Genomic DNA, 26129 nt, shown 5'->3' on the forward strand with positions numbered 1-26129 from the left:
TACTAGGTAGACTGTTCCAATCATCCACTACTAGGCAGATTACAATCATCCACTACTAGGCAGACTGTTCCAATCATCCACTACTAGGTAGACTGTTCCAATCATCCACTACTAGGCAGACTGTTCCAATCATCCACTACTAGGTAGACTGTTCCAATCATCCACTACTAGGTAGACTGTTCCAATCATCCACTACTAGGTAGACTGTTCCACTCATCCACTACTAGGTAGACTGTTCCAATCATCCACTACTAGGCAGACTTCCAATCATCCACTACTAGATAGACTGTTCCAATCATCCACTACTAGATAGACTGTTCCACTCATCCACTACTAGGTAGACTGTTCCAATCATCCACTACTAGATAGACTTCTAATCATCCACTACTAGATAGACTGTTCCAATCATCCACTACTAGATAGACTGTTCCAATCATCCACTCCTAGACTGTTCCACTCATCCACTACTAGGTAGACTGTTCCAATCATCCACTACTAGACTGACTTCCAATCATCCACTACTAGATAGATTGTTCCAATCATCCACTACTAGATAGACTGTTCCAATCATCCACTACTAGACTGTTCCAACCATCCACTACTAGATAAGACTTCCAATCATCCACTATTACATAGACTGTTCCAATCATCCACTACTAGATACTGTTCCAATCATCAACTACTAGACTGTTCCAATCATCCACTACTAGACTGTTCCAATCATCCACTACTAGATAGACAGTTCCAATCATCCACTACTAGCTAGACTGTTCCACTCATCCACTACTAGGCAGACTGTTCAAATCATCCACTACTAGGCAGATTACAATCGTCCACTACTAGACAGACTTCCAATCGTCCACTACTAGGCAGACTGCTCCAATCATCCACTACTAGGCAGATTACAATCATCCACTACTAGGCAGACTGTTCCAATCATCCACTACTAGGCAGACTGTTCCAATCATCCACTACTAGGCAGATTACAATCATCCACTACTAGGCAGATTGCAATCATCCACTACTAGGCAGACTGTTCTAATCATCCACTACTAGGTAGATTGTTCCAATCATCCACTACTAGGCAGACTGTTCCAATCATCCACTAGGGAGACTGTTCCAATCATCCACTACTAGATAAACAGTTCCAATCATCCACTACTAGATAGACTGTTCCAATCATCCACTACTAGACAGACTGTTCCACTCATCCACTACTAGGTAGAGTGTTCCAATCATCCACTACTAGATAGACTGTTCCAATCATCCACTACTAGATAGACTGTTCCAATTATCCACTACTAGGTAGACTGTTCCAATCATCCACTACTAGATAGACTGTTCCACTCATCCACTACTAGGTAGACTGTTCCAATCATCCACTACTAGATGGACTGTTCCAATCATCCACTACTAGACTGTTCCAATCATCCACTACTAGATAGACTGTTCCAATCATCCACTACTAGATAGGCTTGTTCCAATCATCCACTACTAGATAGACTGTTCCAATCATCCACTACTAGATAGGCTTGTTCCAATCATCCACTACTAGACTTCCAATCATCCACTACTACTGTTCCAATCATTCACTACTACATAGACTGTTCCAATCATCCACTACTAGATACTGTTCCACTCATCCACTACTAGGCAGACTGTTCCAATCATCCACTACTAGATAGACTGTTCCAATCATCCACTACTAGACTGTTCCAATCATCCACTACTAGATAGACTGTTCCAATCATCCACTACTAGGTAGACTGTTCCACTCATCCACTACTAGGCAGACTGTTCAAATCATCCACTACTAGGCAGACTGTTACAATCATCCACTACTAGGCAGACTGTTCCAATCATCCACTACTAGGCAGACTGTTACATTCATCCACTACTAGGCAGATTACAATCGTTGACTACTAGATAGACTGTTCCAATCATCCACTACTAGGCAGACTGTTCCAATCATCCACTACTAGGCAGACTGTTCCAATCATCCACTACTAGGCAGACTGTTCCAATCATCCACTACTAGGCAGACTGTTCTAATCATCCACTACTAGGTAAACTGTTCCAATCATCCACTACTAGGCAGACTGTTCCACTCATCCACTACTAGATAGACTGTTCCAATCATCCACTACTAGATAGACTGTTCCAATCATCCACTACTAGGCAGACTGTTCCAATCATCCCTAGGCAGACTGTTCCAGTCATCCGCTACTAGGCAGACTGTTCCAATCATCCACTACTAGGCAGACTGTTCCAATCATCCACTACTAGGCAGACTGTTCCAATCATCCACTACTAGGAAGACTGTTCCAATCATCCACTACTAGGCAGACTGTTCCAATCATCCACTACTAGGTAGACTGTTACAATCATCCACTACTAGGCAGACTGTTCCAATCATCCACTACTAGGCAGATTACAATCATCCACTACTAGGCAGACTGTTCCAATCATCCACTACTAGGCACTGTTCCAATCGTCCACTACTAGGCAGACTGTTCCAATCATCCACTACTAGGCAGATTACAATCATCCACTAGTAGGCAGACTGTTCTAATCATCCACTACTAGGTAAACTGTTCCAATCATCCACTACTAGGCAGACTGTTCCACTCATCCACTACTAGATAGACTGTTCCAATCATCCACTACTAGACTGTTCCAATCATCCACTACTAGGTAGACTATTCCACTCATCCACTACTCTATTTCCAAACCAATACTTTCCTATGTCCTTTCTAAATCTAAACTTATCCAATATGAATATTTTGAGTTCTTACTTAGAGGGATATCCTCAGGACCTTATTTATATAAACCTGTACGAGTGATGAATACTCAGGATACACTAGGAAATCACAAATGATCCAAGTTGTCATGGGGCTGGGTTGGTAGAACACTCAGCTCACACACTGAGGTCTGTGGTTCGATCTCTGGTATGGGTAGAAACATTAGGGCACATTTCCTTAAGAAATCTGCTGACCATGTTCACTTAGCAGTAAAATAGGTACCTGGGTGTTAGTTGATTGGTGTGGGTTGCATCCCTGGAACAAAACTGACCTAATTTGCCTGAAATGCTCTGCATAACAAGGGGCTACGGTGTGTATACCTTGTACATGTACTTGTAGAAATAAAATTATTATCATTATTATTACAGGAAGGAGAGAAAGGCACTGCATATAGATTTTAGAGTGTAATTGTTGTTGAATTTATACAAAAGGATATTCAAAATTCTGTACAGTACTTCAATAATTAACAAAAAGTCATGGATCTTATTTTCTAAATATGTGAAAATACAGTTGGGCCCCACTTATACGGAGGGATAGGTTCCTGGCTACTGCCATAAAGCAGAAATCACCGTAAAGCAAATCACACTTTTTCAATTATAAATGCTCCATAACATGTTTACACTATCATATATTAACCCTTTCAGGGTCCAAGGCCAAAACCTGAAGGGGTGCCCTAGTGTCCAAGAAATTTTGAAAAAAAAAAAAAATAAAAAAAAAAAAAAAAAAAAAAAAAAAAAAAAAAAAAAATCTTACAGAATTAAAGATAATATTTTTGTGAAGGTAATAAAACAAAATTTTTTTTCTGATCAGTACTTACTGAGATACAGCAGCGGAAAATTGACCCAAAATGACTGGGTGGCGGCAACATCAGCGACTTCCGCAAAATTGCATTTTTTTATTTTACGTTTTCTTATACTTTCTTTTCTTTTCTAATTTTTTACTTTTTCTAGTAACATTTGTGGCCTGTGAGACCAATATAATGTATATTGTATAAGTGTACACTCATTGTATTCAACACAATAACTGCACTAATTTGTTTATCTTTATATTACTTACAAAATTTGCTTACAAGTTTATTGTAAACAAAATGATGAAAATATTAGTGCGGTTATTGTGTTGAATACAACGGTACCATATGGTACAATGGTGCCATAGGGTGCAATGGTACCATATGGTACAGTGGTACCACATGGTACAATGGCACCATATGATACAATGGTACCATATGGTAGAATATGGTACAATGGCAACATTTGGTACAATGGTATCATATGATACAATGGTACCATATGGTGCAATGGTACCATATGGTGCAATGGTCTTGTGCTATTTTTAATTTGTATTTTTATATTATTAGTTTATACCTAGTTGTACCTTAGCTCATTCCAGCACAACACATAGACAACACCAACTTCATTATGTGTATTAGTGACTATACTCTACATGACCAAAATGCTATAGCTATATACTTGTCCAAACTTCCCACCACTACAGATATCAGTACTAAAACTCAACACACAACTCAGGATATAAATAACCATAATTTAAACCTAGAAGATGATTGATCACGTTGACCCTGATCTAAACCTACATAATCTGACACACAATCAAAACCTATTGGAAAGTAACTGCCTTTATTACACAGCAACACAAGCCAGCACTATCCTAAACAATGCTAAAAGTCTATCAGTACTTAACAACAACATCAGATCCTTAAGCAAACACTATGATGACCTCCTGGCACTCCTTGAATCACTAAAGACACACTTCTCCTGCATTATTCTTACCGAGACCTGGCTAAAACAGGAAACAATAGATATCTACCCTCTACCAGGATACACAGCAATCCACAACTGCAGACCAAACCAAGTTGGGGGTGGTATTGCAATCTATTACTCTAACCAATTATCTTGTATCAGCACCAATTGCTTTAGTGATGAATATGGAGAATACATTTTTGCTAATTTTACTGTAAAAAACCTTAAGACGCCTATAACAATCGGTGCCATTTACCGGATACCCCACACTAACATCCCAAACTCCAGTGAGAAATTAAAGGCACTAATAACAAACAGACAAATGAATAAGCACCACCTTCTCTTAGCTGGAGACTTCAACATCAACCTTGGCCTACTAGATGATCAGCCTGTAACTGATTTCATCAACAATATGAACAACACACTTCTCATACCAACAATAACTAAACCAACCAGGCTCACTGAAACAAGTGCAACCATAATAGACCACATATGGACAAATATACTAGCCCCCCTTAAATCAGGGATAATCACAGATAGCACTACAGACCACTACCCTACCTTCCTCTTGACAAACATTAGTAAACCACCACTTGAATACAACAAAGTCTCATTTAGACTCCATGATGAGGCCTCAATAAGGAAGTTCACAGCTGACCTAGAGACTGTTGACTGGCCTACAGAATTCTCCAAGGCCAATGGTATTGACGACTGGACAGACATTTTTCTTAACAAACTACTTAGACTATACAACAAACATTGTCCTATAAAAACGAAACAGATCACAAACAAACAGCTTGGTTGCCCATGGCTAACCAGCACCATTCTGAAATCCATTGACAAGAAACACCAATATGAAAAGCAATATAGACAGGGCTTAATACACAAAGATATTCTTAAACACTATTCATCAGTCCTCACCAAAGCAATAAAGAAAGCCAAACAACTATACTACTCCAGTAGATTCACTGACACAAGAGGAGATATAAAAAAGACCTGGAAAACACTCTCTCAGATTCTAGGGACCCACAAACTGATAAAAAAACAAGAATATTGTCCTAACTAAACCTAATGAAACACCACTGCAACCCACCGACACAGCTAACAAGATAAACGACTTCTTCTCAACCATAGGTTCTAATCTCGCCAATAAAACCCCACGTACCAATGCCCATGCCGGGGACTACCTAGATGGGAATTTCCCAAATTCCTTCTATCTTGCTCCAACTGAGCCCACGGAAGTCACCGAGATTATAAAGTCACTTAAAAATAACTCAGGGAATCTGTCTCATGTCCCACCATTATTGTACAAGAGAGTGGCCCATGTCCTCTCGCATACTATCTCATTGCTTTTTAACAAGTCACTAGAAGCTAGCACCTTCCCGAAACCACTCAAGACGGCAAGGGTTACACCAATACATAAAGGTGGTGACCCTACAGATTTAAACAACTATAGGCCAATATCAAACTTACCATTGCTATCCAAAATCTTTGAGAAACTCGTGCACAGGAGACTATATTCATTTATAACGTCACAAAACATACTCAACCCCTGCCAATTTGGATTCAGGAAAAATAAAAGCACTAACGATGCAATTATAAAAATGCTAGATCTGCTTTACACAGCATTGGAAAATAAGGAATATCCACTAGGAATTTTTATTGACCTAAGAAAAGCTTTTGACACAGTAGACCACAGCATCCTACTCCACAAACTTGACCATTATGGTATAAGAGGCCATGCGCTTGCATTTTTCAAATCTTACCTTACTAATAGGTATCAGTATGTCACCATTAAAGACACAGCATCAACAACACAGCCACTTGATACTGGAGTTCCGAAGGGAAGTGTCCTTGGTCCCCTGCTCTTCCTCATATACATCAATGATCTTCCAAACGTATCTCGACACCTGAACCCCATTCTCTTTGCTGACGGCATGACTTATGTCATCTCTCACGCTAATCTTGCAACCCTCAACACCATTGTTAATGAGGAGCTGATCAAAATATCGACTTGGATGACAGCCAATAAACTTACGCTTAACGTTGACAAAACCTACTACATTATGTTTGGTAGCAGAACAGGAGATGTGCAAATTAACATTAAGATCAACAACACTCTAATTACCAGGCATAATGAGGGCAAATTCCTAGGCCTATACCTCAACAACAACCTGAACTTCAGCACCCATATCCAACACATAACCAAAAAAGTATCCAAAACGGTTGGGATCCTCTCCAAGATACGATACTACGTGCCGCAAAATGCCCTTCTCACACTATACCATTCACTTATATATCCATACCTCACCTATGCTATCTGTGCTTGGGGTTCAACTGCAGCAACACACCTAAAGCCAATAATAACCCAACAAAAAGCCGCAGTAAGAATAATCACCAAATCCCATCCCTGGCAACACACCCCCCCACTCTTCATAGATCTAAACTTACTCCCTGTTCAGTACATCCACACTTACTACTGTGCAATCTACACCTACAGGATCTTAAATTCCAATATTAACCTTGACCTAAAATGCTTTCTTGATAGTTGCGACAGAACCCACAGGCACAACACCAGACACAAACATCTCTATGACATTCCCCGTGTCCGACTAAACCTTTACAAAAATTCAATGTACAGTGGACCCCCGCATAACGATTACCTCCGAATGCGACCAATTATGTAAGTGTATTTATGTAAGTGCGTTTGTACATGTATGTTTGGGGGTCTGAAATGGACTAATCTACTTCACAATATTCCTTATGGGAACAAATTCGGTCAGTACTGGCACCTGAACATACTTCTGGAGTGAAAAAATATCGTTAACCGGGGGTCCACTGTATGTCAAAGGCCCTAAAATCTGGAACACCCTACCTGAAAATTCCAAAACTGCAGACACATTCATCTCCTTCAAAACTACCATCAGAAAACATCTTATCTCCCTGATACACCCTGTCAACTAACTACACGAATACCACCTGGTGGTTCACACTTACACTCACCCATTTGACCATAAACAGAAATATCAATCTCAATCTCAAAATAATGAATCTTAACTAGTCGTAAGTTGGCCTGTGATACTCCAATACTGAAACTATGTATAGTGCCAAAACAAAAGCATTCACATTGCTAAACTCACAACTAGTATTTAGTCACTTAGCCATAATACCAACTTACCTCATAATTTTGTAACATTTTAAACCTAAGATTTAATATAAGTCTGCCCGAAATGCCTAGCCATGCTAGGCGTTCTAGTGGTACACTCTGTAATTATTATTTTACTACATGTAAACCACACAATAACCAAATTCTGTAAACTCAGCATTGTAATACTTATAGAGAATAAAGTTTGAATTTGAATTTGAATTGAATATGGTACATTGTACCATATGGTACATTGTATCATATGGTACAATGATACCATATGGTTCATTGTACCATATGGTACTATATGGTACTTTTGTATTCAACACAAACACACTAATATTTTCATCATTATTTCATTTACAATAATTGTTTACAACAAAAATATGCAAAAATGTTGTATATTAGTAATGTTCTATTATATATTTACAAATGTACAGCCACTCGACATGTTCCTTGAGGTGGATGACAAAGCGCTTTGTCTTGGAAACTGCCGAGTCACTAGCTAGCTTGCATCATCACTCACTCCGTCTAGGCTGGTGCCTGGTGGCATCATCTCTAACTGACCATATGGTATGTGTTATCGTATGTTACAGGGTACCATATGGTACATTGTACTATATGGTATAGGGTACCATACAGTACAGGGTACCATATGGTGCAGGGTACCATATGGTGCAGGGTACCATATGGTGCAGGGTACAATATGGTGCAGGGTGCCATATGGTGCAGGGTACCATATGGTGCAGGGTGCCATATGATGCAGGGTACCATATGGTACAGGACACCATATGGTACAGGACACCATATGGTACAGGACACCATATGGTACAGATACAGGGATCCCTATGGAAATAAGTCACCCTGACTTTTTTGGGTTATCCTAGGATTTTATACATATGCTGTTATGTATGATAATCTATGTAACTGTATTTGTGTACACCTGAATTTACTTACTCAAGCACATGTGGCATCGTAAGTTTATTTAGGTATGCACAAATAAAATAACATAGATTATCATACATAGCAGCATATGTTTGGAGAACCTAAGATAACCAAAAAAAAGTCAGACAGACTTATTTCCATTAGGGTCCCTGTACCATATGGTATAATGTACCATATGGTACAATGTACCATATGATATAATGTACCATATGGTACAATGTACTATATGGTACATTGTACCATATGGTACCATTGTACCATATGATACCACTGTATGGCATGGCACCATTGTACCATATGGCAGAATGGTACCATATGGCTCAAAACCATAGAATTCCTCTTCAGATCCATTTCCATCAGTCTTAGAACTGTAAGTTGTGAAGAAGAGAGTCAGAATTTGCCTGGAGAGTGAGTGGGGAGTAAGAGCTTCCTTGCCGCCAGGCATAATGAACAAAGCTACTTTGGCTGCGTTCCCACAATGACATGCAGGGGTCCAGATTTTTTTCTACAGTGCGCATATTGACCACCCAGACCCATTCTCTCAGATGTAGGCCTACCAGCCTTCTTGCGCTAAATTTGAAGCCGCTAAAATTTTGGCGTAGATCTACGGTTTGGACCCTCAACGTAAAGCCATAGATCTACGGCACGGACCCTGAAAGGGTCAAGTTAGCAATAGAACTAGGAATTAAAAAACAATAAAAAAAGTAAAATATTGTACACACACAGTACACTCATTACTTACCTTAAAATATCTGTAGTCTTAATGTAGGGTGAGAGGTGAGTAGTATTTATTTGTAGGAAGTCAGGTGTGGCAGGTATGGTAGCCCGCCCAGTTATAACATCTCATATTTCAGTAAATTTGTTCTACTGTGGGTGTATGTTCGTATAATGTCTGTGTGTTATGTAGCATGTTTCTTATATAATTCTGAAAAAATATCATAGATGGATTAATGAAAATGTCCATATTAACATAATATATGACATTTATAGCCCCCCATAACGATTATTATTATTATTATTATGCTGTCAAGACTAGCAAGATACTCTTAGTGATTTTAATGCGTACCTACATGCCAGCACGGTATGTACGTTTATTTAGGCACAGGTACACATATTTATAATTATCAGAGTACACACAATAACTTTAAAAGACTTGAAATTTTGTAAGTTTCAAGACGTAATGGAGAAACATGACGCTCATAGAGAATGTAAACAAACAGCAGCGTGCAGATGCCATAAGAGAGAGTCAGGTAGGGAGCCGTACAATGAGTTTTGGTCATAATTTGAAATGTCCATATTAGCGAAACACCGTAAAGTGGGGCCCCTACTGTACATGTAGTTTTTAACACACTGGATGTCTCCCATTAAGGCAGGGTGTTTCAAAAAAGAGGAAACACATTCATCGTCATTCACTCAAATGCTGTCTTGCCAGAATTGTGCTGACAGCACCATTCTGATGATCCTCTGAACTGAAACATCCTCACCTCTCCTCCAGAGGTGCACAGATATGACAATTGAAACGTAGTGCTAAACAGCAAATATCCCAAACTCTTCCTTTAGAGTGCAGGCACTGTACTTCCCACCTCCAGGACTCAAGTCCTGCTAACCGGTTTCCCTGAATCCCTTCACAAAATATTACCTTGCTCACACTCCATCAGCTCATCAGTCCCTAAAACCATTTGTCTCCACTAGTTGCATACCTCCTTCACAACTTTTCCCAACAGGGTGACATGATAACTTTCAGTTACGAGAACTGAGTATAGTTCAAGATCCTAAAGTGTAATCACCACTCTGAGAGGAATTAATATTTTTACACGGAGATTCACCACAACCACTTTGACAATTTATCTCCACTAATACCTCACTGTTCACAGAATCAATGACAGAAATAAAATCATCATTAAGAATGCAATCAGAAAGGTTTCCTTTGCTACTCTGTAATACTGAAGACTCACAACTTAGTCTGTCATGGCCTGGGTGGCTCTCTGTAATACATGTAATTTCTGTGTGGCCAATTTCAATATTTCTTACAACATTGTCAGATGGTTGGCATGAACTAAATGAAGGTGTACAGGCATCAAGTGATGTAGCACAGGTATCAAGTGATGTAGCACAGGTATCAAGTGATGTAGCACAGGTATCAAGTGATGTAGCACAGGCATCAAGTGATGTAGCACAGGTATTGACTGATGTAGCACAGGTATTGACTGATGTTACACAGGTATTGACTGATGTTGCACAGGTATTGACTGATGTAGCACAGGTATTGACTGATGTTGCACAGGTATCGACTGATGCAGCACAGGTACTGACTGATGATGCACAGGTATCGACTGATGTAGCACAGGTATCGATTAATGCAGCATATGTGTCAACTGATGCAGCACATGTATTGACTGATGTAGCATGGGCATTGGCTGATGTAGCACAGGTACCAACTGATACTGAACAAGTACCAACTAAAGGTGTACACATACCAACTGATGAATCATTCTGCATTTCAAAATTTTCAATCTCTAGCATTTTACCAGTTCCTCTGCCAAGAACAAACGTGGCCATTTCATTTGATTCTTCGTGTACACTGCTGACTAACATTATCTGGCTATCACTATCAGCACAAGACTCTGGGGGATCTAAGGCTCCAATGTAGGTGCTGTTTTCAAACAGCTCGATGTCTGGGTACATGTGTGTCTCCTGCGAGATGACAAGACCCGAAACTGAGCTTATGGTTGTAGATGGTAGTGAGGAGGCAAGTCCCAAGGAGTTACATTTGGTATCTGCAATGGGACCTTTCTTTCCACTCTTGATTTTTAGACATTTAATAACAGATGTTTTCTGAGTAGCACGAGCTTTCTGCATCCTAATGGACTCGATGGTTCTATCATTGGCATGACTTATTTCTGGTTTCCTGGAAATATCCAGAGCAGTTGTCCATGTGGGTTGAAAAGTATGTGTTTGGTGGTTATCTTCCTGGTTTAGGGCTGCTGCCTGAGTGGCAATTTTTTCTTCCTGCTCCATGTGATAATTAAAGGCATATCTGTGCTTGAAGGTGCGCCCACACAGAGGACAAGTGAGAGGACGGTGATCGGAGTGGACCATGCGGTGATGTTTCAGGACCGAGCGTTGGCAGAAAGATCGTCCACAGTCCACACACATGTACGGTCGACACTTGCGGTGGACTTGGTTAATGTGCTTGTTTAATTCATTGCGATGGTAGAAGGCTGCTTCGCACTCTGTACACTTAATGCATCTTTCTTTATGCCTGATAATGTGACTTGCGAGATTCTTTGGGTGATTAAATTTGCGGCCACATTCCTTGCAACTGTACACCTTGCCTGAGTGAGCACTGGTCACATGATTGTGTAGCCCGCCGGCCGAAGCATAAACCCTCCCACACACTTTACATTTATGCTTCTCGTCATTGACAATCTCCTCGCTTGTGTTCATCTCAAAGTTATGAACAACCTTCAAGTGCTGCCTTAGAGCACTTGGTCGAACCAATGCCAGATCGCACTTGGGGCAGGTGTTGTGAGCATGTGTTAGTACATGTGTGGACATTTCATGCCCAGAAGAGGTGGTATATCCGCACCACTCACATTGAAGGCTGCCCGTGCCCCAGCTGCTGCTTTCAAACTCTACAGATTTGAAACTTCTTATTTCTCCCTGAAACACAGTAAAAACAGTGCTACTACTGAATGTCTGGTCAATTTATCACAGAAATACTGACAAATTTAATATAAAATTCAGCGCGGTGTGAATATCATGCAGTGAGTTCTGAGTTTAGAAATTAAAAGGCAATGTTGGGTGGTCAAAGGTAAAAGTCCGAGAGCTGGAGTTGAGCTGTTGAGATGGCTTGAACATGTAGAGAGGACAGACAGGGATAGATAATGAAGAGGGTGTTTAAATCTGGGTTGGAAAGTAGAAGGGAAAATGGTACAAGAGGTTTTGAGTTTTATGGACTTGAGCCTTTGAATCTTAGGAACTTGAGGCTCTGAGTTTTAATGACTTAAGCATCCAGCAGGTTTGTGTGTGTTAGAGTATATGGAGAGTAGTAGTTATGAATGGACATGTTGTTGAAGTATTCAGGAAAACTGGTAAGCCAGCCAGACAGATAATTTCCCCCCCAACAGTCTCCATCCATTGTTTCCCAGTCAACTGACCCAGCGGAATTTGTCGCGTACTTCCAAAGTCCGTTAAACGGAGGTCTGGTAAATCAGGTGTACACTGCACCATACTTCACTTTCTTGCATCTATGCCATTATTATTGTAACAATACAGTACATACATTTAAAAACACAGTAAGTTTAAAATAAATACAGTATTTAACCTACCTGGCCCACGACCGGGTTCTGGGAGTAGAAAGACTCTCAGAACTCATCAAAGGTATATCAAAGGTAAGGTACCTGATACCCTGGATCCTGTACATTTGCAAAGTCGAGCAAACAAATAAAAAAAAAATAAACAGGAAAATATTTGTGGCACACCTTGTCTAGCTTCTCGTCAGTGCTTGCAGTTGGCTCATCCGTTTCTGTGGCGGCCGCTGTGGCTGAATCTTCCGCCCCCAAGCCAGGCTGCTCCTCGGTGTTTTCATCACCTGTAAACAGACCCTGCGTCAACAAACTTGACTGGGAAATAGGTGAAACTTGTTTTGCCTTCTGTATTTTTTATAGGTCACTTTCTATGCTGAAAAATCACAAAAAATATTCCATTTTTTAAATTTCGTGCAATCTCGTCACACATTCATAACTTCAGAAATAAGTCGGCAATTATTTTTGGAGACTCAACAGACATTATTATTATTATTATTATTATTATTATTATTATATAACTGTTATACATTAATAATGTTTCTGTGCCTCTGGCAAGGCAGTGATAGTATGAATGATGGTGAAAGTGCTTCTTTTTTGGGTCACCCTGCCTCAGTGGGATACAGCAAGTGTGTAAAAAAAAGTAATTGCTATTATTATTATACAGTGAACCCCTGGTTACTGGCTGGTTTGGTAATCAGCCAACTCGGTTATCGGCAGGTTTTTCAGTGCCCAGTTATCGGCTGTTCGCTCGGTTATCGGCCGTTTTGGACGCATCCATCCACCGGCTGGGGCAGCTTGTGCTTCAGTTTGGCTTTGTCTCTCGGTGGCTGAGGAAGCTTCTGCTCACACATCCAAACATTTCGCTTGTTTACTATTGTTTTTAGTGTTTTTTCTTGCAGTGCAATTGTGAAATAAGTAAAGATGGCTCCTAGTAAAGTTCCTGTGGTAAAGAAAGTGAGAAACACCATGGAATTTAAGCGTGAAGTGATAGAAAAGTTTGAGAGTGGTATGAAGGTGGTGGAACTTGCCAGGATGTACAGCAAGAATAAATCAACAATTACATCCATCCTGGCAAAGAAAGAACAAATCAAAGATGCTAAGGTTGCAAAAAGAGTAACTTTTCTAACTAAACAAAGGCCACCAATAATGGAAGAGATGGAAAATTGTATTATTATTGTGGATTAAGGAAAAAGAATTAGTGGGAGACAGTGTTGTGGGGTCGATCATTTGTGAGAAGGCAAAGCAGTTGCATGAGGATCTTGCAAAGAAAATGCCTGGAACAAGTGCTGCAGTTTGTGAATTTAGTGCCAGCAAAAGATGGTTTGATAGATTTATGAACTGTAGTGGCAAACAGTTCTGGAGGAATCACTTCACTATCCTCCATTGCATAAGCCTTATAGGTAAGGCTTGGAAGGGAGTGACCTCCAGGACTTTGAACTCTGCTTGGAGAAAACTGTGGACAGATTGTGTCCAAGAGAGGGATTTTGCAGGGTTTGAGGCTGACCCTGCCGACCCTGTGGACTCAATTGTGGCACTGGGGAAGTCCCTGGGGTTGGAGGTGAGTGGCGAGGATGTGGAAGAGTTGGTGGAGGACCACAGGAAAGAGCTAACCACTGAAGAGCTGCAAGAGCTTCATCTCGAACAGCAACAGACTGCAGCTGAGGAACTTGTTTCAGAGGATGAGGAAGAGGGAGTGAAGGAGGTGCCTTCTTCAGAGATTAAAGAGGTATGTGCAATGTGGACTAGGGTGCAAGCTTTTAAAGAGAAACACCACCCTGACAAACCTGAAACAAGCCATATCTGCAACAATTTTAGTGACAAAACCCTGTCCCACTTCAGGGAAATCTTAAAGAGATGCCAGAAACAGAGCACTCTGGACAGTTATTTTGTGAGACAGGGGTCCAGTAACTCTTAAGCTGGTCCTAGTGGCAATAAAAGACAAAGAAGGGAAGTAACCCCAGAGAAGGCTTTGCTACCTAAAGTTTTTATGGAGGGGGATTCCCCTTCCAAACACTAACTCCTCCCTCTTTCCTCCTCCATATCTTCCAGAAGTCAGCATTAGCCTTCAATAAAGGTATGTAATACTTACATAATTGTTACAAAAATTATTTTTATGTGAATATTTTTGTTTGGAATGGATTACGTAATTGTATTTACATTAATTCTTATGGGAAATATTAATTCAGTTATCGGCCATTTCAGTTATTGGCCGACCTTCTGGAACGGATTACGGCCGATAACCGGAAGTCCACTGTATTCATGAGGTAAACAGCACATGGAGAGGGGGGAAACTGGATCTGATCTGAGGAATAGGAAGGCAGTTCCAATTCCTTGGATCAAGAGCCCTTATCCAACATCAAACATAAACCCTTAACCCGTAAATGGTCCAAACGTATATATACGTTTTTTCAACATTTGAAAGTATGTAAAAAAGTAATCTTTTTTTTTTTTACATTTGAAAACGTGTAAAAAAAACTTTGATCTACATTTTTTCTTTTGATATACAGTGGACCCCCGCATAACGATATTAATCCGTTCCTGAGAGCTCATTGTTATGCGAATGAATTTTCCCCATAAGAAATAATGGAAATCAAATTAATCCGTGCAAGACACCCCAAAGTATGAAAAAAAAAATTTTTACCACATGAAATATTGATTTTAATACACACAAACTGAAAAAGGCATGCACAGTTACATGACACTTACCTTTATTGAAGATCTGGTGATGATTGATGGGATGGGAAGAGGAGAGAGTCTTAATGTTTAGAAGGGGAATCCCCTTCCATTAAGACTTGAGGTGTCAAGTCCTTTTCTGGGGTTACTTCCCTTCTTCTTTTAATGCCACTAGGACCAGCTTCAGAGTCACTGGACTTCTGTCGCACAACATATCTGTCCATAGTGGCCTGTACCTCTCGTTCCTTTATGACTTTCCTAAAGTGTTTCACAACATTGTCAGTGTAATAGTCACCAGCACGGCTTGCAATAGCTGTGTTAGGGTGATTGTCATCAAAAAAGGTTTGCACTTTAAGCCACATTCCACACATTTCCTTAATCTTTGAAGTAGGCAACTTCTTCAATTTCTCTCTCCCCTCCTCCGAACCAGTTTCCTCAGGTCTGGCCTCTTGCTGTTGAAGTTGATCTAGCAGCTCATCAGTGGTTAGTTCTTCATTGTCCTCCTCCACCAACTCTTCCACATCATTCCCACTAACCTCCAACCCCAAGGACTTTCCCAATGCCACAATGGATTCCTCAACTGGCATAGGATTCCCAGGGTTAGCCTCAAACCCTTCAAAATCCCTTTGGTCTACACATTCTGGCCACAGTTTCTTCCAAGCAGAGTTCAAGGTCCTCTTAGTCACTCCCACCCAAGCCTTACCTATAAGGTTTACACAATTGAGGATATTAAAGTGATCTCTCCAAAACTCTCTTAGAGTCAATTGAGTTTCTGAGGTCACTACAAAGCACCTTTCAAACAGAGCTTTTGTGTACAGTTTTTTGAAGTTTGCAATAACCTGCTGGTCCATGGGCTGCAGGAGAGGAGTGGTATTAGGAGGCAAAAACTTCACCTTAATGAAGCTCATGTCCCCATAAAGTCGCTCTGCCACGTCTGTAGGATGACCAGGGGCATTGTCTAACACCAGGAGGCACTTAAGGTCTAATTTCTTTTCAGTTAGGTAATCTTTCACATTGGGGGCAAATGCTTGGTGTAACCAGTCATAGAAAAAGTCCCTAGTGACCCATGCCTTACTGTTTGCCCTCCACAGCACACACAAATTAGCCTTGAGGATATTCTTTTGCCTGAACGGTCTGGGAGTTTCAGAGTGATACACTAATAAAGGCTTCACTTTGCAATCACCACTAGCATTGGAACACATCAACAGAGTAAGCCTGTCTTTCATAGGCTTATGTCCTGGGAGTGCCTTTTCCTCCTGAGTAATGTACGTCCTGCTTGGCATTTTCTTCCAAAACAGGCCTGTTTCATCACAATTAAACACTTGTTCAGGTTTCAGTCCTTCACTGTCTATGTACTCCTTGAATTCCTGCACATATTTTTCAGCTGCTTTGTGGTCTGAACTGGCAGCCTCACCATGCCTTATCACACTATGTATGCCACTACGCTTCTTAAATCTCTCAAACCAACCTTTGCTGGCCTTAAATTCACTCACATCATCACTAGTTGCAGGCATTTTTTTAATTAAATCCTCATGCAACTTCCTAGCCTTTTCACTTATGATCACTTGAGAGATGCTATCTCCTGCTATCTGTTTCTCATTTATCCATACCAATAAGAGTCTCTCAACATCTTGCGATCTCTGTTTCGAAAACACAGTTGAACCTTTGGCATGAACAGCTTCCTTGATTGCCGTTTTGTTGGACACAATATTAGCGATGGTTGATTGGGGTTTACTATACAACCTGGCCAGCTCGGAGACACGCATTCCACTTTCATACTTAGCAATGATCTCTTTCTTCATCTCTATAGTAATTCTCACCCTTATTCCTGTAGGGTTGGCACTAGAAGCTTTCTTGGGGCCCATGGTCACTTATTTTGCAGATAAAATCACCAAAAACACTGTAATAATACGAAATGTTCCGATTGTATGCTTGGATGTTACTGCGGAGGCTGGCTGGTAAACAATGCCACCGGCGGAACATGTGAGGCTGGCTCAGGCCGTACATTAGATGCGTCTCGGACGAATAGCGTTGAGCGGGCTTTTTAGCGGTATGCGAGGCAAAATCTTAGCAATAAAATGTATCGGTATGCGGATTTAACGTTATGTGATGCCAACGGTATGCGGGGGTCCACTGTATTTGAAAATACGTATGTAAAAAAAACGTAGATCTACTTTTGGAGCACTACGCATATGCATGTAGATCTTCTTGGACCGTTTACGGGTTAAAAGAAACAGATTGCATTAATCAAATGAATGACTATGTTAGCCCAATCAGACAATGCATTAATGGCCAACAATGTCATATTCGATTTACTGAGGACACATGGTGTCTTCCAGAACAATTCGTCAATTCCAGAATTGATAATGGCTCAGGATGACCTGAATATTTTGATGTTTCAGAGTAGCTGGATGCATTTTCTGACACACTTCAAATTTTAGCTAAAATATGTACGTAGATTATTAAGTCACACTACACATGCATGTACATGCATATATACACACACCCATCTGGGTTCTCTTCTATTTTCTTAATAGCTCTTGTTCTTCTTTATTTCTTATCTCCGTGGGGAAGTGGAACAGAATTCTTCTTCCATAAGCCATGCTTGTTGTAAGAGGAGACTAAAATGCCGGGAGCAAGGGGCTAGTAACCCCTTCTGTATAGTTTACTAAATTTAAAAAGAGAAACTTTCATTTTTCTTTTGGGCCACCCTGCCTCGGTGGGATATGGCCAGTTTGTTGAAAGAAGAAGAAAAAGAGAAACTTCTTTTTTTTTAGGTCACCCTGCCTCTGTGGGAGACAGCCGGCATTAAAAATAAGTGTAGCTTATCACACTTTCACTTGAAACTTGTGGTAATTTAGGATTTTTTGGACAATTTCTGGCTTAGGGCTAAAATGAAAATATTTTGACTAAAAATCATTAATGCGTAGAAATCACCCACAGAAAGAACCTTTTCTTATATAGCTCCAAGACTGTGTAACAGGCTACCAGCATCTGTAAAGATTGTGTAACAGGCTACCAGCATCTGTCAAGATTGTGTAACAGGCTACCAGCATCTGTAAAGACTGTATAACAGGCTACCAGTGTTTGTAAAGACTGTGTAACAGGCTACCAGCATCTGTAAAGATTGTGTAACAAGCTACCAGCATCTGTAAAGACTGTGTAACAGGCTACCAGCATCTGTGAAGACTGTGTAACAGGCTACCAACGTCTGTAAAGAGTCGGGAATCAGGTCACGCTTTAACTTTTGACTGCAAGCACAACTCTTTTCAAGAGATTATGGTTCTGGTGGTCGTACTATCAGTCTTGAATATAAACTCTGGTGATCGTACTGTCAGTCTTGAATATAAACTCTGGTGATCCTGGCGATTGTACTGTCAGTCTTGAATGTAAACTCTGGTGATCCTGGTGATCATACTGTCAGTCTTGAATATAAACTCTGGTGATCCTGGCGATAATACTGTCAGTCTTGAATATAAACTCTGGTGATCATAATGTCAGGCTTGAATATAAACTCTGGTAATCCTGGTGATCGTACTGTCAGTCTTGAATATAAACTCTGGTGATCCTGGTGATCGTACTGTCAGTCTTGAATATAAACTCTGGTGATCCTGGTGATCGTACTGTCAGTCTTAAATATAAACTCTGGTGATTCTGGTGATCATACTGTCAGTCTTAAATATAAACTATGGTGATTGTACTGTCAGTCTTAAATATAAACTCTGGTGATCCTGGTGATCGTACGGTCAGTCTAAAATATAAACTCTGGTGAACAATTAAAGTGTAACGAACACTTGTCACTGTTCAGTAATAACCCATTTTTTTTTCAACAAGTCGGCCATCTCCCACTGGGGCACGTTGACCCAAAAAGAAAGAAAATCCCCAAAAAGAAAATACTTTCATCATCATTCAACACTTTCACCTCACTCACACATAATCACTGTTTTTGCAGAGGTGCCCAGAATACAACAGTTTAGAAGTACATACATATAAAAATACACAATATATCCCTCCAAACTGCCAATATCTCAAACCCCTCCTTTAGAGTGCAGGCATTGTACTTCCCATTTCCAGGACTCAAGTCCAGTTACATAAAATAACTGGTTTTCCTGAATCCCTTCACTAAATATTACCCTGCTCACACTCCAACAGCTCGTCAGGTCCCAAATACCATTTGTCTCCATTCACTCCTATCTAACATGCTCACACACACACTTGCTGGAAGTCCAAACCCCTCGCCCACAACACCTCCTTTACCCATTCCCTCCAACCCTTTCGAGGATGACCCCTATGCCGCCTTCCTTCCCCTACAGATTTATACACTCTCCATGTCATTCTACTTTGATCCATTCTCTCTAAATGACCAAACCACCTCAACAAACCCTCTAATACTTTTATTAACTCCACACCTTCTCCTAATTTCCACACTCCAAATTTTCTGCATAATATTTACACCACACATTACCCTTAGACAGGACATCTCCACTGCCTCCAACCGCCTCCTCGCTGCAGCATTTACAACCCAAGCTTTACACCCATATAAGAGTGTTGGTACTACTATACTTTCATACATTCCCTTCTTTGTCTCCATAGATAACATTTTTTGCCTCCACATATACCTCAATGCACCACTCACCTTTTTCCTTCATCAATTCTATGATTAACCTCATCCTTCATAAATCCATCCGCTGACACGTCAACTCCCAAATATCTGAAAACATTCACTTCTTCCATAATCCTCCTCCCCAATTTGATATCCAATTTTTCTTTATCTAAATCATTTGATACTCTCATCAACTTACTTTTTTCTATGTTCACTTTCAACTTTCTACCTTTACACACTCCCAAATTCGTCCACTAACCTTTGCAATTTTTCTTTAGAATCTCCCATAAGCACAGTATCATCAGCAAAAAGTAACTGTCACTTCCTATTTTGTATTTAATTCCCCATAATTTAATCCCACCCCTCTCCCGAACACCCTAGCATTTACTTCTTTTACAACCACATCTATAAATATATTAAACAACAATGGTGACATTACACATCCCTAAGACCTACTTTTACCGGGAAATAGTCTCCCTCTCTTCTACACACCCTAACCTGAGCCTCACTATCCTCATAAAAACTCTTTACAGCATTTAGTAACTTACCACCTATTCCATATACACCTACCATCCGACTTACGACCGAGTTCGGTTCCGAGAAACCGGTCATAAGTCGAAATGGACATAAGTCGAACTTTACTACTTAACCCTTTGAGGGTTTTCGTCGTACTAGTACGTCTTACGCGTAGGGGTTTTTGACGTACTAGTACTCATAAATTCTAGCGGCCTCAAATCTAGTGGGAGAAAGCTGGTAGGCCTTCATATGAAAGAATGGGTCTATGTGGTCAGTGTGCACAGTCTAAAAAAAATCCTGCAGCACACAGTGCATAATGAGAAAAAAAAACTTTGACCATTTTTTTTTCAATAAATCAGCGACTTTGCAGTGTATTTTCGTATGGTATTTATTGTTGTATTCTAGTTTTCTTGGTCTCATTTTATAGAATGGAAGACATATTACAGAAATTGAGATGATTTTGACTGGTTTTACAAAGAAAGGTGCCTTGAAATTGAGCTCAAAGTAGCAGAAATGCTCGATTTTTACCAAACTTCAAAAGTAAACAAATCGTGCCAAGCGTGCAATACACGTCAACTGGTGAGTCTAATATTCTTTCACAAGTGCACCAATAATATTTATACCATTTTTTACACTAATGCAGTAGTCTGCATAAGAGTAAATCTTATATTTTTTGTGAAAATAAAAATTCAAACTGGAAAGCAAAAGAATATAAGAGGGGCCTTGAGACGTGACTAATGACTAGAGGAAATGTCATTTTAGTGCCAGGAATGTCTTTCTTGTTTATTCTGGACCCTATTCGGAAATTGGCATCTTTTGAAATTTGTGTGAAATTGGCAAAATTGCTAAATTCTGACCACTGTACTGGATAGTTGTATTTCATAAATGAGTGGTTTCTTGCACCCATTCGATAGAAAAAATGGAGTTCTAGCGGAATATTCATGTTTTTTGTCGACTAGTACAGTGAAATTGGCCGAAAATGGGGCTCAAAGTGGGCAAAATCGCCGATGCGTAAACTTCGCCGAGACCGCTAACTTTGCGAGAGCATAATTCCGTAAGTTTTCTATCAAATTTCAAACTTTTGGTGTCTTTATGATCGGGAAAAGATTCTCTATCTTTTCATAAGAGAAAATAATTTTTTTTTTTTTTAAATTTGGCCGACCCTGAGAACGAGTTTCGGAGAGGGCCTGTCGACCCTCAAAGGGTTAATATCAACATAACATTTTTGTAATGACTTTATTTTATTGTTTTATTTTGGTATTTCATGTTTTACTTTACTTTTTATGCTGTTAGTACTGTATTTTATACTGTAAGGTTTAGGATAAACACTGTGTACAACACAAACACTTGTTTATTTCTCAGAAATTTGGCATAAAAAACATGGTCGTAAGTCGAGTCGTCGTAAGTCGAGCAGGTCGTAAGTCGGATGGTAGGTGTACTTGCAACATCTGCCACATTGCTTCCCTATCCACTCTATCATATGCCTTTTCTAAATCTATAAATGCAATAAAAACTTCCCTACCTTTATCTAAATACTGCTCACATATATGCTTCAATGTAAACACTTGATCTACCTCCTTGTTCATCCGCAATTCTACATTCTGTCTTACCTCTAATTCTTTCAATAATAACCCTACCATACACTTTTCCTGGTATACTCAGTAAACTTATTCCTCTATAATTTTTACAATCTCTTTTGTCCCCCTTCCCTTTATATAAAGGGACTATACACGCTCTCTGCCAATCCCTAGGTACCTTCCCCTCTTTCATACATTTATTAAACAAAAATACCAACCATTCCAACACTATGTCCCCCCCCCCCCTGCTTTTAACATTTCCGTCATGATCCCGTCAGTTCCAGCTGCTTTACCCCCTTTCATTCTACGTAATGCCTCACGCACTCACCCCACACTCACATCCTGCTCTTCTTCACTCCTAAAAGATGGTATACCTCCCTGGCCAGTGCATGAAACTACCACCTCCCTTTCTTCGTCGACATATAAAAGTTCCTCAAAATATTCTCGCCATCTACCCAAAAACCTCCATCTCTCCATCTACTAACTCCCCTACTCTGTTTTTAACTGACAAATCCATTTGTTTCCTAGGCTTTCTTAACTTGTTTAACTCACTCCAAAATGTTTTCTTATTTTCATTAAAATTTCTTGACAGTGCCTCTCCCACTCTATCATCCGCTCTCCTTTTGCACTCTCTCACCACTCTCTTCACCTTTCTTTTACTCTCCATATACTCTACTCTTCTTATAACACTTCTACTTTGTAAAAACCTCTCATAAGCTAACTTTTTCTCTTTTATCATACCCTTTACTTCATCATTCCACCAATCACTCCTCTTTCCTCCTGCACCCACCCTCCTATAACCACAAACTTCTGCCCCACATTCTAATACTGCATTTTTAAAACTATTCCAACCCTCTTCAACCCCCCCACTACTCATACCTGCACCAGCCCACCTTTCTGCCAAAAGTTGCTTATATTTCACCCGAACTTCCTGTTCCCTTAGTTTATACACTTTCACCTCCCTCTTACTTCTTGTTGCCATTTTCCTCGTATCCCATCTACCTCTAACTCTAACTGTAGCTACAACTAAATAATGATCCGATATATCAGTTGCCCCTCTATAAACGTGTACATCGTGGAGCCTACCCATCAACCTTTTATCCACCAATACATAATCTAACAAACTACTTTCATTCCATGCTACATCATACCTTGTATATTTATTTATCCTCTTTTTCATAAAATATGTATTACTTATTACCAAACCTCTTTCTACACATAGCTCAAGTAAAGGCTCCCCATTTTCATTTACCCCTGGCACCCCAAATTTACCTACTACTCCCTCCACAAAATTTTACCCACTTTAGAATTAGAATCCCCAACCACAAGTACAGTGGACCCCCGCATAACGATCACCTCCGAATGCGACCAATTATGTAAGTGTATTTATGTAAGTGCGTTTGTACGTGTATGTTTGGGGGTCTGAAATGGACTAATCTACTTCACAATATTCCTTATGGGAACAAATTCAGTCAGTACTGGCACCTGAACATACTTCTGGAGTGAAAAAATATCGTTAACCGGGGGTCCACTGTACTTTCACACTTGGTTCAAAACTCCCCACACATTCACTCAACATTTCCCAAAATCTCTCTCTCTCCTCTATACTTCTCTCTTCCCCAGGTGCATATACGCTTACTATAACCCACTTCTCACATCCAACCTTTATTTTACTCCACATAATCCTTGAATTAATACATTTATAGTCCCTCTTTTCCTGCCATAGCTTATCCTTCAACATTATTGCCACTCCTTCTTTAGCTCTAACTCTATTAGAAACCCCTGACCTAATCCCATTTATTCCTCTCCACTGAAACTCAAAATAACCAATAACCCATATGGAGACAAAAACTCAGAAGATTAATTGTGGGATCCTTCTGTTGAAGAGGATCCTAGAAGGGGGTTGAAATATACAGATCAATTCTGAATTTCTGTCTCCATGTGAGTTATTACTAAGTATAAACTCTGGTATTCATATTTGTCATAGTTGTTTTATTTATAGTGCAATATGTGAGAGCTTGTGAATTATAAAAATACGAAGTTATTATTATTATTAAAATTTCTACTCCATATTATGATTGATTTGTGAAATAAAACACAAAGTTTTCTTCTATCTGGAGACAAAAGTTTTATGTTAACTTAAAGTCTACAACTTACCCAGTATTTTTGTAACAAGTTGTCCTAACTTCTCGCCTAAAGATGCTCTTCCTGGACCCAAGTTGTCCTTTGGGTTCTTTGGTGGTCTACCAGGGCCACGTCCTCGTCCTCGGCCTCTTCCCCGGCCCCGTCCACGGCCTCGGCCTCTGTTTTATGGTGGTGAACATACAGTCTTAACCTTCATACGTATTTTACAAAAACAACTCTCAAGACACGAAAAAATTGCAATTGTTGCACAACCAATCAAATCAGTCTTGAAGAATGTTACTCAGACTTCACACATAATTTGAAATTTTATAAAAAGTGTACATATAAAAAATGACCAATACTGTACTGGTGCTCCTCAACTTACGATGGTTAGATGTACAATATTTCAACTTTACGATGGTGCAAAAGTAATTACTTTGGAGATGAAACTTAAGATAATTACCCAGTGGTAAGTCCGTAACTTGTATTCATTTATTTATTTTTCAGTATTGGTACAGCCTCTCCTCACTTAACAACAGAGTTCTGTTCCTAAGACCACGTCGGTAAATGAATTCATTGCTATGCAAGGAGCATGCTATAATGGTAGTGGGTTTGTGTCAACCATCTTTGATATTGTTTTAATGTCACCTTTGCACCATTTATAACATTTCTGGTATATTTTTAAATGTTTATACAGTAGTGTACTGTATATTGTAATAAACAGAATAGAGGAAATCATCTCTAATATACATTACATGTATTTAAGCATGCATACTGGTCAGAAAGTCGTCGGTAAACAAGTACGTCGCTAAGTGAGGAGAGGCTGAATTTATAGTTATTATTTGCTTATTTACTTATTCAGTGACGGTAGTCATTTATTTGCTTATTTATTTAGCATATCATTCATATTCAACTTACGATGGGTTCATCATAAGTCAAGAGCACCTGTAGTCATTGATCAGAGTGAATCAGCTGGTGTGGTGATCTATAATGATGATATATGATCTGTGATTCTTTTAAACGATACCTAATTATTCTCTCAGGTATCATGTTTTTTTTTTCCAATACAGTGTAATAAAAACACGATTTGAAGAAAGCCTATTCAAATCTCTAGCTTTGAAGGGCTTATAACTAAGAATCACCCTAAAAAGCCAAGCAATGTGACTTACTTCCACTGGGTTCTGTGTTGGGTCCTCCTACAAGATGCAACCCACCACAGTTGACTAACTCCTAGGTAATAATAATAAGAACAACAACAACAATAATAATACAGTAAGTCTTCAATTTATAAACACATGGGGACCTCCTGAATTGTGCATAATAATATATAATAATGATATTATACACAATATAGGAGATTCACAACATGTTTGTAAATCGAGGATTTACTGTAATAATGATAATAATAGATTTATTTCTTTTCTGCAGAATACAGGTAATGTAGTTCACATGTAATAAAATATTGTTAGACACAAAATAAAGCCCCTAGAATGCGGTGCATTTCGGGTATTTATTTACTGCTAGGTAATAGGGGAGCAGCAGGAGTTAGAAGATTTGCTAGGATTCAACTCAGGGAAGCTTTGGTTGTGAGCCGAGTGCGCTACCACTGCTCTACAAGGCACCACAAGACCATAGCTCAGAGTATGCACCTCAACTCTCACTCTCCCGCACTTAATGC

At 39.7% G+C, this 26129-nt stretch overlaps 1 protein-coding gene across 4 annotated transcripts in view; it reads right to left on the reverse strand.

Annotated features, from left to right (window-relative positions):
• LOC128687105 (uncharacterized) overlaps nt 1-26129 on the reverse strand; it is a 79689-nt gene that overhangs the window by 31158 nt on the left and 22402 nt on the right. For 2 of the 4 annotated variants that reach the window (XM_070098397.1, XM_070098396.1), the window contains exons 6-8: nt 24485-24630; nt 13133-13242; nt 3191-12311 (exon numbers count right to left, since the gene is read on the reverse strand). In XM_070098397.1, coding sequence (XP_069954498.1) covers nt 10413-12311; nt 13133-13242; nt 24485-24630 — 2155 coding nt within the window. In that variant the 3' untranslated portion in view covers nt 3191-10412. Of the gene's footprint in view, nt 1-3190; nt 12312-13132; nt 13243-24484; nt 24631-26129 lie in introns of those variants that run through there. The other 2 variants (XM_070098398.1, XM_070098399.1) reach the window with 1 other exon arrangement.

Source organism: Cherax quadricarinatus, chromosome 62 (genome assembly GCF_038502225.1).
Source record: "Cherax quadricarinatus isolate ZL_2023a chromosome 62, ASM3850222v1, whole genome shotgun sequence".
NCBI classification, from domain to species: domain Eukaryota; kingdom Metazoa; phylum Arthropoda; class Malacostraca; order Decapoda; family Parastacidae; genus Cherax; species Cherax quadricarinatus.